General features: G+C 42.0%; 1 protein-coding gene across 1 annotated transcript in view; it reads left to right on the forward strand.

Annotated features, from left to right (window-relative positions):
• Positions 1-12,719, forward strand: part of LOC139459556 (protein crumbs-like) — a 102,860-nt gene that overhangs the window by 77,792 nt on the left and 12,349 nt on the right. Inside the window, exons 16-29 of the mRNA XM_071241102.1 lie at positions 744-883; positions 1,343-1,550; positions 2,295-2,501; positions 3,874-4,014; positions 4,765-4,978; positions 5,628-6,094; positions 6,650-6,910; positions 7,460-7,582; positions 7,896-8,126; positions 8,661-8,777; positions 9,697-9,810; positions 9,915-10,210; positions 10,878-11,228; positions 11,977-12,327. Of these exons, the coding sequence (XP_071097203.1) occupies positions 744-883; positions 1,343-1,550; positions 2,295-2,501; positions 3,874-4,014; positions 4,765-4,978; positions 5,628-6,094; positions 6,650-6,910; positions 7,460-7,582; positions 7,896-8,126; positions 8,661-8,777; positions 9,697-9,810; positions 9,915-10,210; positions 10,878-11,228; positions 11,977-12,327 (3,221 nt within the window). The remainder of the gene's footprint in view (positions 1-743; positions 884-1,342; positions 1,551-2,294; positions 2,502-3,873; positions 4,015-4,764; positions 4,979-5,627; positions 6,095-6,649; positions 6,911-7,459; positions 7,583-7,895; positions 8,127-8,660; positions 8,778-9,696; positions 9,811-9,914; positions 10,211-10,877; positions 11,229-11,976; positions 12,328-12,719) is intronic.

Consider the following 12,719-nt stretch of genomic DNA (forward strand, 5'->3'; position numbering starts at 1 on the left):
CAATAAAAACAAACCCGTTTTTTATGTCACCTCGTTTGAAAGTTTTTATATACTAATTTCAAAAAGTTTACCCAAACATTCTGTGATAAACATTATACAAAATACCTCCAGCCCTATCTATGATCAATGTTGCGTGATGTTGGTTTTCTGCTAATCATCATTAGTTCTAATTAGATTTTCTTTAATAGCTTAAATGTTTTACCACAGCCTTGATTGATTATTTTACAAAGCTTAATGATAATGAAAGATGGTTTTATGAAGATTTTATGAGAGCTTCAAGGTAGACCACCAATTTGCACGCCAGATAAGATTTGAATGATCTAAATAATACTCAAAATCCTTTTATGAAACGTGATGTAAAGTTTAAGATGCTGTAATTTCATGGCCCATCAGCAGAATGGCTCTTTTGCCTAATGTCTGCACTGTCTCAGTTAATTATTTGAATTTTATCCCGAAAATGAGTCTCGAGGCATTAAAAATTTCAGATTTTTTTTTTTAAGAAAATGATTTAGGCATGTGTGTTTATTAACTTTTTGATGGATGAGATTCACATGAAAGCATAAATGTCTGTTGGGATTATGTATGGGATATATCGTGATTTTCTTTGTCTGGAGATACTTTGAGGCAATAAAATGATGTGAGGTTGGGTTGGTGGGGGATGTAAGTGGGGATGAGAATCTAAATGAATTTAATAATTAAAACCTTTCATTTAAGGAGTTTTCACTGTGTATGTTTCTGACCAGGGCGCCGGTGTGAGGTGGACATTGATGACTGTCGTGGGCCGGTGCGGCATCTGTGCGTGAATGGTGCCACTTGTGATGACCGTGTCAACAACTACACCTGCATCTGTGGCCCCGGCTGGGAGGGACGCTACTGTCAACAGGTACCTTATTTCCTCTATTAGAGGCCGGCTTCTATTAATATCACAATTTCACTATGACCACGAATGTCCTGAATCGTCACGATATGTAAATTGTAGGAATTGATCGACCAGGCGTCTATTAGAGGCCCGGCTTCTATTTTTTGCACTGAACAATTGACCCTCCTTCTATAAGAGGCCAGGTGTCTAATAGAGGAAATACGGTATACATTTTGGTGTCACAATAATATTTGTCAAGTCAGTTGGAATTGAATTGAGGGTAAACAAATAAGATCGAATGCTAGGGTCATTTCAAAATTTTAAAACGTTCTAAAAGGGTGGAGTTTATGTACCAAATTTAAGAATTTAAGAATTCATACATTCTTGTTCACACAGATATTGATAATCTCCTCTGTGTATCCATTAATCCATTTACTAAATGTGAGAATTGTCTCTCCATGTTCTGGTGTTCTGGTGTTCTAGGAGACTGATGAGTGCAAACCACGACCATGTGCTAATGGTGGTTTGTGTGTCGACGGCTTCAACAACTTTACCTGTAAATGCCCCAACAACTTCAAGGGAATCACGTGCAGCGACGATGTTGATGAGTGCAAGGGAGACAACTCACCATGCCTCAACATGGGCAGATGTAACAACACGTTTGGTTCTTACACCTGCGACTGTGGGGAAGGTAGGCATCACTTGATGTATACTCAATGTTTGCTTTTCACTGTTTTTGAAGTTGGAGTAAATCTCCCTGTAGGTCTTCTGGTGTAGACCTGGTTGATTGAGTCTCATCGTACCCTAAATGCGTGGACATTGTATCCTAAAGGCATGGAACGTTGCTCATAGTATTAATGACTGGATTGACTGGTCCAGACCCAATGACCTATAAATTTTCCATCTTTAGTGCCATCATCTACTGGAAGCTTGTTTTTTTGGTCTTATTTTCTTGGAAGACAAAGGGAGATAATTTTGGCACTGTGGGGTAGCCTGGTGGTTAAAGCTTTTGCTCGTCTTATCAAAGACCCAGGTTCGATTCCGCACATGGGTACAATTTCTGGTGTCCTTCACCATGATATTGCTGGAATATTACTAAAAGCGGCGTAAAACTATACTCACTCATTCAGTTAATTTCGGGAAAGATAATATTATGCACGGAATTTCGCTAGGTCTCATAGACTGAACAAATTGGTGAAATATTAATGACAAATTTTAGTTTTAATAAGTTTTATAGCTGTTTTTTTTTAGTAACACATTAATTTCAGATTATTATAGTGTTTTTTTTCATATTTTGAAGAAAAATGGTATGCAGGTCTGTCATCCAACAAATAGAAACTTAATGGCTATAGTTGGATCTCATTTAAGGACATTTGTTTATGTTGATTAGACCAAAGATCTATATATGTCTTTGATAAGACACATTACATTACAGGGTACTCTGGAAGCCATTGTGAGTCCGATATCAACGAATGTCAAGGTCTTCCATGTCACTTCAATGGGACGTGTGTGAACCTGATTGGTGGATATCGATGTGACTGTGTGGAGGGCTTCATGGGAAAGAACTGTGAGGCAGTCATACGACAGTGTCAGTTCGGCAACCCGTGTGGGGACAACGCTGTATGTGTGGAGAAGCCTTCTGGTAGGTTCAGAACATTGTCTTGATACATCCTAGACACCAAAAGATCTCTTCATGACAAAGAATATTATGGATAAGAACTTCTTTGTTATACATGCACAACTTTCCAGGGCTACCTCTTGCCCCTTCAGACCGCCTCCGTGGTCCGGTGGTAGAGCATCTGCCCCGAGAACGGAAGGTCGGGGGTTTTCACCTCATCTTTTGCCCCTTCATCAGGTGAAGGATAATATCCTGTGTCATGGTTACATCCAACTTCTAAGTGCCTGTAACAACTCAAAAAGTATCCCTTGGTATTTTCTTGTGTGCTGCAGTCTGAATGGTCGAACATTGGTAAATGTGATCACTGAAATCTTTAAGACTTGCAAATGATTACTTTTCTGGATTACATTCCATTTTCTTGATTAAAATTCATAATTTAATAAACATGCCATTCAGCTTGGCAAAACGGATACCACATTGATTATTGTTTGATCAGTATTTATCAGAATAACTTGGATTCGGTTGTTTCTTTCCACGTTCTGCTAACCTTGCGTTTTCAGTTGCTGTGATAGAATATGACTTCATCTGGTGCATTTTGATGTCGCATATAGCATCCCAGCATGATGTCATGCCTAAACACAACTTAATTGTTAGCGTTCACGTACAGAGATATTGCCATACGTATGCTATTTTCAACATTAATAAGCAATATCATAAGTAATATGCAGGTTCCAAATGAAACTTCTGGCATCAAGTACTCAATAACAACTGTAAATCTAAAAACGCTTCATGTAAATCTCCATAAAGTGCCAGAATGTTGAGCGTTGTGCAAAAAATAGCTTATTCAGCTCTGCTCGTCTTATTGCACGAGGGTAGTTTCTGCTTCAGTGACCAATTCATTAGTGCACTCAGGTCAGGAAGCGCTGTTTTTCGGGGAATACTTCTGCCTTGTTTCTGCAGGGTGATTGGCTTCATACGACCAAGGCATTTGTATTGTAATCTAGGATTTGATAAACGCTGGCTTCTAATCCAATTAAGCTGCCTATAAGTAATTTGTAACTCATCCTTAAGAAAAACACAGAAGCTTTCTCTTCAATTTGGCTCTAATGAACACATGACCGAAGTGAGTTTATTCTACGCAGCGCTTGGGTTGTTTTCTTCGCTGTCGAAGCTCTATAGGTATTGGTGTGACATCACGTACACTCAGAAATAATTTCATGCATGAATCAAAAACATCCAGAACCATCAACGTTCTGGCCCTATAATGTGCCCTGATGGCATGGATCACACAATAGCTGGTTCACTCCCCATACACTCTCTCCAAAAGGTTTCAACACCATTTATTATTTCACTGGATATTTGTATATTGAAGACATTAATCTACTTTCCGTTTTAGGCGGATACACGTGTTTTTGTAAACCTGGTTACCATGGCAACAGATGCGAAACTGAGATCAACGAGTGTTCCTCAACTCCTTGTCGTAACGGAGGCACTTGCCGTGACGGCATCAACTTCTATAACTGTTCCTGTGTGGAAGGTATGCATCTTTTAGCTCAAGATATTAACAGCAATCATAGAGACTGAGCTGCATGCTCTGAACCATTTAGTGTATATACTACTCAACTTTCGATAGGGATAATCAGATATATCATTCTATTTAAATATACACATGACATGTGAGGATGAGATTTGTGTATCATGGAGAGAAAAAAATATATCCCTATCAAAAATGGAGTACCGTATTCGACATAATAAGTGCTCAGGGCACTCTCAAAATTAGAAATAGGGGGCTCTTATTAGAAAGGTAAATTTCGTGGTTCATGCGGACAGCCTGAAATGTTTATATACGACAGATATATTTTTCAAGAATTTAATTGCCCATAATTAAGGGTTCATATACCACACGAGTGCGTATTATACGCGAATAAAAAAGTCTTTTACATTTAATTCTGGAAAAATATATCTGTCGTACATAAACATTTCATTCTGTCACTATTAAACACAAAATTTATCTTTCAACTCTGTTTTTTTTCACCAACATAATATTCTAATAAGAGTCCCCTATTTCTAATTTTGAGAGCGCCCTGGGCGCTTATTACGTCGAATACGGTCATGGTGAAATGGCAGATTGAGAATTCAATTTAAAATGGAATTAATAAATGTTTGGGGTGGCTTGTTCTGTATTGGATTTTGTATGCCATTGTTGTGTGTTTGAAAAAGTTATGTTTCAAGGTTTTATTATTTCTGAAACTGTTCAAGTCACTGATTATCTTCCCTTGTTTCCTAGGTTACGAAGGGAAGAACTGTGAAGTGGACATCAATGAATGTGCAAGTCAGCCATGTTTGAATAAGGGCGTGTGTTATGAACCTGCTCTCAACACCTTCGGCTGTAAGTGTCGGCCAGGCTTCACTGGCATCAGTTGTGATGTGAACGTAGATGACTGCATCTCCAACCCATGCCAGCACTACCAGGTGTGTGTGGATAGAGTCAACCACTACAGGTAGGTACTCGATCCGTCTCATCACCAACCTCACTACAGACAGGTAGACAGGATCAGTGTGGCAATAAGACTAAGATATCTTCGTTCATTGCCTAATTACCAGAATTGTAGCAGTACACAAGCATGTGGCTGGTGCCATGTGTTTGCACTCAGCAGATTGTTAGTGAGAGTTATCTCCCCTGTCTGTGTTTGGCTGAGGCCCATTTAAGGATGGGGCCCGTTTAGGGTTAAGCTATACCACAATCATTGTAGAAAAAAGAGTAGGTGGTCCATTACTCACCACAATTTGATGTAGAGAATCGTGTCCCTTTCTTGTGCCAGGATCTTTGATTATGACCCCTCGTCTGTCAGCACTATGCCAATGCTCACAGTTGCTCCAAAGTGATAATCCTCTTTGACGTGCATCATTTTTTTCCGACACTGAAATGACACATTCTAACACAGCTGAAAAAGGGGTGTGAAACCAAACTCATTGCCTCCTGTACACACCCCTACTGCCACACCTATAAGGAGTCTGCGGCACATATTGCTTCAGGCTACCAAGGTCACATGAATAAACACAGACTTAACTTTATTTTTCTTCCATCATTTGAGATTGAACTAATTATGTGGATGTTTAAATTAATGACATTCAAATATTGTGTTCCAGCTGCGAGTGCGCCCCAGGCATGACAGGAGATGTGTGTAACGTCCATATTGATGATTGCCATAGCAACCCATGTAACAACCACGGCACCTGCATTGACGTCGGCAACATGTACGTCTGTCAGTGTCCATACCCATATACAGGCAGGAACTGTGACACTGATGTAGATCCCTGCTTCCCTAACCCTTGTCTCCATGGCGGCACCTGTTTCCTTGACAACAGCATTGTCGAGGGCTACAGATGTACCTGTACGGGTGGTTTCATTGGCAAGCGTTGTCAAGGGGATGTGTATGACTGCCGGTCCAACCCCTGTCAGAGCGGTGGTACATGTGTTGAGAACACGGATGGACATGCAGGCTTCAAATGTCGGTGTTCGAGAGAGTTTGCAGGGACGTACTGTGAACTTGAATCCAACGACTGCATGTCCACGCCATGTCAGAACGGAGGAAGTTGCACACCAAACCAAAATGGTAATTATGTTTTCTAAATAATCATAATAATAATAATTATATTCTAACTCTGCTCTACTTGATACAAGTGACACAGACTGCCTCCATGGTCTTGTTGATAGAGTGTCTGCCCAGAGATCAGAAGATTGGTGGTTGATCCCCAGACCATCACACTAAAAGATGTTAAAAGATGGTACTTATAACCCTGCCTGGTGCCAGGCATTTAGGGCGTAGAAAATCTGAACCAGTCGGTTTAGAGTATACTGTGTCTGAGTGGGGTATTCATTTTAAACTGTGGCATGGTATAGCAGTGGGCTAGCACTATAAAACCTCATTAGTCTGGACTAGTAGAAGCACACACACAGACATGCAAACAGACACGCAAACAGACACACACCCATGCACAGACACAAACATACATGCACACACATATACGCTTATCACTATTTAAGTGCAATAATCTTGAACATGACATTAAATCGCATTGATGAAAATCAAACATTAAAATAATGGAATCGCACACCCTAATGGTAGACTTCTTCTGAACAATCTTCTTCTTCATATCTACATGAACAGGCTACACGTGTCAATGCCCTTTAACATACACGGGTCAGGACTGTCGCCAAGACGTCGACGAGTGTGACCAATCAGCAACTCTGTGTCAGAATGGTGGTCGCTGCTTCAATCTGATTGGTGGATATAGCTGTGTGTGCAGCCCCTATTGGACAGGCCCCAACTGCCAGGTGGACATCAAGGAGTGTCAGCTGAGTCCCTGCCGGAACAATGCAACCTGCATGGAGGTGGTGGGTGGGAGCCCCCGGTGTGTCTGTCCTCCAGGTGAGTTTGGTGTGGGTCCTAGTCTGTGGTTTGAATCTGTGGTTGCAATGAGGTGGTGGATTTGAGCATTAGTGAGTTTGTTTGTTGTTTAACGCCACACTCAGCAATATTAAAACTGTATGACAGCGGTCTGTAAATAATCGAGTCTGGACCAGACAATGCAGTGATTAATATCATGAGCATCGATCCGGGCAATTGGGAGAGATGACATGCATAAACCAAGTCAGCGAGCCTGACCATCCGATCCCGTTAGTCGCCTCTTACGACAAGCATAGTCGCCTTTAATGGCAAGCATGGGTTGCTGAAAACTTATTCTACCCCGGATCTTCATGAGCCTAGTGAGTTTGATGTGAATTCAAGTACACTGCTTGGTTATCAAGCAAGTAATTTTTGTTTGTCTTCATATTTCTTGCTTGGGATAAATCATCTTAAAATGTTTTGGAAATAGATCTTTCATCTTATGAACTCATGAATTTTCAGCTATGTTAGATGTATATTATTTAATAGTATTCCAACTGTGTGTCATTGTGTGCTTTGTTAATGATTCAGGTTTGACTGGTGCTACTTGTGAGTCAAGGGACTACGGGTGTGAGATCTCACCGTGTCGGTCTGGGGGGACTTGTGTGCAGCAGGGGGATGCCTACATCTGTCAGTGTTACCCCGGATACACAGGTAAGTGTTGGGGGGTGAGAGTGTGGGGATAACACCTTCAGGTAAGACTGTTCAAGGAGAGGGGGAAATAACAGGGTGTTGCCTATGTCTGGCAGACTCTAACGTAAATGCCTTCCACTTAACTTTGGTGTGAGAATGGTGTTAATATCCTGCAGTCCAATATTCACTTCACAACATTCTCACTTCTGGAATTTTTAGGCATAAGATGAAATTGTGCATTTAAACTGTAGAAAACCCTTGAAACATGTTACCCTCTTTGAAATATCAAAACATTTGTTTTTAATTTAACAATTTGTTTGTCTTGTTTTATCAGGTGCAAACTGTCAGACCAACATAGACGAGTGCAGTTATTTCCCCTGCAAGAATGGTGGCACATGCACCGATGCTAGCAATGGCTTCCGCTGTCAGTGTGCTCCCAACTTCGCCGGGCTGACCTGTACGGAGCTGATCAGCCCCTGTGACCCCAACCCCTGCCAGCATGGGGGCACCTGTCAGGAGGCGGGGCAGGGGGTCTTCCAGTGCTCATGTCCGCAGGGCTACACAGGTGAGGGAAGCTAATCTGCATCAGAGCTGGAGATGAGCTGTGTATTTGCATAAAATAGGCATTATAGAAACTGAAATACGCAGACAAAAAAAATGCTAGCGTATCAAATATGCAGCAGAAACTATAACCGCACTATTGAAATAAAATTAATGTGTATATTACGAGGGGCGTTCAATAAGTTTTGCAACTTCAATATAAGACCAAGTCGCAGAATATCTTTTGCACTTTTATTTTTCAATATATTAAACCTCCATTCACCTCAATTCACCTCAATACACTTACTGGGTGGGTGATTTAACTGTACAGCGCAGACTTAGCCCCCAGTAAAAAACATCAACTCAGTAAAAACAAGTGCACCTACATCAACGATTTGTAAGAACACCTGAATGAGTGGTACACCTGCATCTGTAGCACACATGTGTCATTAGAAATATTGCTGAAGTACTTCAGCGAAGATTTATGTATTCCCAAGAGAATGGAAAGCTGCTTGTGAGTGTGATGCACTGTCTAATCAAGTGACTTGTTACCCTCCAGGCACTCATTGTGAGACAGACATTGATGAGTGTGAGTTGGCCAGACCCTGCCAGAACAATGCCACCTGTGTCAACCTCGTCAACAACTTCAGGTGTGAATGTATGCCAGGATATACAGGTAGGATTGGCTAAGACTGGCTGTGTTAGTGTGCATTCATACACCGGACATGCAGTTGCTCAGTCCATCAGTATCCTTACTACTAAAATAAGTTAAGAATCACCGGAGTCTTTCATATTACTACAGTACAATAGTTTTTTGGGTGATTGGGTGATCCTTAACTTTTTTTAGTTGTATAGTTTGTCTGCACTGAAGCTGGGCATATATTTATTATCCAGGCATACTAGATACAGCTTCAGTAATTCCATTTCCCAAGGCAAGGGAGTTGACTGACAATAAAAGCCCAGTTTCCACCCTTGCTGAACTAGGCTGAAATAATGGAGTTATCTTTTGGCTGGACTAACGAGTCTATGCATAGTCCAATCAAAATCACATAATGAAGTTGACGTTCGGTTTTAAACTGCCCTACAGATTTCGGTCGATTGCAGGTTTTACAAAATTAACAGATATTTCCCAAATCTTTTCATGTTTTTGATCAAGGTGCTCACCTGATTTGATGCATTTTGGGAAGTAAAATATGTTTTTTCATAATATAGATTTTGATTATCGATGAGGTTGTCTTGACTGGGCATCGTCATTTTGTTTACACAATTGCAAGTGTATTGAGAGGTGGAATCTGATTGGTCAATAGGAGGGATATAGAGGTGACATAACTCATAATAGCCACTGGTGGCTCTACAATCGAGCCAAGAAATTCCGGCCTGGAAACTGGACTTTTCTAGTCAGTAAACACCCTGGCCTCAGGAAGATGCAACAATGCTGAGTAACATCAGGTTGTTATTGCATGATTTGACAGCTTCTGATTCTGTTAATTGCCCGTTTTATACTTTATTTCCATTTTCACAAGTATTACGTCCATAACAGCTACAGTTGATATTTTACGAGTGCTTCACCTCTTACTGTTCCTCCACTTCTCAAGGTATCGCCTGTAGCGTGGACATCGATGAGTGTGCTGGCTCACCCTGTGGTATGGGAAGCAGCTGTGTGGACCTCGTTAACAAATACAGGTGTGACTGTCGCCCAGGTATGACAGGTAAGTACATACACATAACTGTCTCTTAAAAATTTTACTAGCTCGTCATTTAGAAATTAAGCTGAAAACAAAACACAAGTGACGAAGTTTTGATATCTCTGCAGGTTTGAACTGTACGACGGACATCAAAGAATGTGAGTCCACCCCTTGTCTCCACGGTGGTCAGTGCTCAGAGCCACAGATCGGCCAGTTCTCGTGTGTCTGTCCGAGTGGGGTGTCAGGGGCCACCTGTGAGATGGTCAATACGGCCAGTTTTGATGGTTTGAGTTATGTCCAACTGCAGCCAGACTTTTCGGCGACCGGGAGGCGCCGGCGTCGGAGGGAAGTGGTCAACGTGACAGGGATGAGGTTCACCTTTACGACAACTGTGCCCACTGGCCTCATCATGGTGGTGATGGGGGTGAGTCCAGATTCTGTCTCACGGTCCGCAGTTTTATTTCATTTATGTATTTGTTGTTTGACAGTGCACTCAGTAATATTACAGCAATCGATCTGGACCAGACTATCCAGTGATAGATATTATGAGCAGCAATCCATGTCAATGGGGCACTATCAACCAAGTCACTAAGTCTAACCCCCCCGATCCATTAACTTGCCTTGTACAACTAACATTGGTTCTTGGGAACCTGTTCTAAGCCAGAATCCCAAAGGGGTCTCAATATTAGATGTAGAGGATATATGGCTAATCTTGTCAAATAACATGTCTATATCTAAGGTGACCTGATAAATTTGTATTTTCATGACTGGTGTGACACATCCACAAGTATAATATAACAATGTCACAAGGTGAGGCTATCATGTGATTTCACAAGAAAAAACAAATGTTCTATTTATCTGGACAATCCTCTTCTCTCCATTTTTAAACTTTACACACTTTGTAACCTTATAACACTTTGAAACCTCCAAAGAAGATAAAGAACACCCGATTTCTTCACAAGAGTATGGTTAATCTGTCATGGCTGGTGGGTATTGCCTCACACAACCTTCATGTTGTAGGTATTCTTGAACTTGTTTTGAATAGTATATGAAAAGTAATTTTCATGTCTGTTCTCTGAACAATTGACCAGGCGGACCAAGAAGGTCGACCCCAACACTTCAGCCTGGAATTGTACCAAACTGCATTCTGGGTAACTGAGAATCGTGGTCTGGAGACGTCACAGAAGAGCATCCCGCTTGGCCAGGCCATCAGCGGCATCTACAGCCACACCGTGGACATCATCATCATGCCCAGCTTCACCAGCGTCACCCTGGACCCCAACAACTGCAACAACATACCTTCCTGCTATGTGTCCTTCACCTACAACCAGAGCATGGCCTTCACCTTTGAACGGCAGATGTACCTCGGAGGGATACCTAGCGTGACTCCATACATCCGCAGCAAACTCAAGACAGTGCAGGGATTTGCTGGTTGTCTGGGGGTAAGTACAGATGTGTTTTGTTTGAATGGGCTCCTGTCTACCAAGCGAGTTGACAGGCTTTGGCCGAGCTCTCATATGACGCGAATAGACGACAATAGACATAGCATTCGTCAGCATTTAATGATAGCAAAACGTGTCCATAATTAACATCAGCAGAACAGTTTTTTATCATTTTAATCAGCCGAACGTTCAAGGTGAAGAAGTGTCTCTTGAAATAATTTTGTAATTTAAGAAGAATATGCAAGTGCACTAGTCTTTTACCAGGGGAGGGTGTGTGTGTGACCCTCCCCTGTGATAATATTTTGCAAAAGCATTTTATATTTTATCATAAAATGTCCATTGATCATGCCCACCATAAATATGTTTCTTATTTTTTATGACGCTCCTCTAGAGACTTTCATATTCTTTAGTGACACCCTCCACCCATTCAATAAATGTGCACCCCACGAGCACAGGTGTGGTGCTGACAAACCTAGAAACAATTTGGGCAAACCAGGATTTGAAACCATGATCACAGGATTCTGGTTTGCCTAAGGGAGGAAACTCCTCAGATGACTGGCCTTGTCGTTGAATAAGATGTGTTTGAACCAGTACTGTTTGTGGAGCATCTTCCAGTTGATCAGTGTGTTTGAATTCTGTTTGAAGCAGCATTCAACCTAATTGAACTAATATAAGTGGTCCCATTGAGTTCGTTATAACCGTAGTTTACTGTAGATCTTAACATTCCCATATTTCTGATTGCTTCCAGAACCTGATGATCAACAGCAAGACCATGAGCCTGCTTCCCCCAGGGAACTCCTCCTCCTCCTCCTCCCCCTCCCCCACCATCTCCAGCCAGTTCATGAAGCGCCCCACCCCGGGATGTTCGGCCCACGAGCCATGCAGCACCAACCTGTGTCGCAACGGTGGGACCTGTGTTGATCTGTGGACCAGGAAGTACTGCCAGTGTCGGCCGGGATTTGCCGGGGAGACATGCGAGTTCCAGAACATGGCACACTTCTCTGCGGGCTCCATGCTGCACTACAGTGGCCTGGTGGAGATCAGGGAACTCTCCTTCTGGCTCAGCGCCACCAACTCTTCAGGGATGCTGCTGTACACTGTAAGACAATCCTAGCAGTATCACATGATTGTTGGGGAGAGCAATGGTAATCTGATGAGGCTCTGAACAGGTCAGCTTGCTGGGGGGCAACTTGGACCAAAAATGTTGAGTGTTCTTGTGCTGGAGATGACAAATGCAGACACTCTTAAGTATGGAGTGCTTATCTGCTGTATAGGATTAATTTGCCCCAAATGTTGAGTGTTCTTGTGCTGTAGGTGACAAGTGCTGCCCCTAAATATGGAGTACTTGTGTGCTGTATAGGATTAATTTGCCCCAAAATGTTGAGTGTTCGTGTGCTGTAGGTGGCTAGTATTGCCCTGAATTCTAGAAGTCTTGAAATCAACGTGTGCTGAAGGCAAATAATGTTCTGAGTGTTGTTTGCTGCAGGTGAT

The sequence above is a fragment of the Haliotis cracherodii genome, unplaced genomic scaffold (assembly GCF_022045235.1).
Source record: "Haliotis cracherodii isolate W230 unplaced genomic scaffold, xgHalCrac1.p SCAF_13, whole genome shotgun sequence".
Taxonomy (NCBI): Eukaryota; Metazoa; Mollusca; class Gastropoda; order Lepetellida; family Haliotidae; genus Haliotis; species Haliotis cracherodii.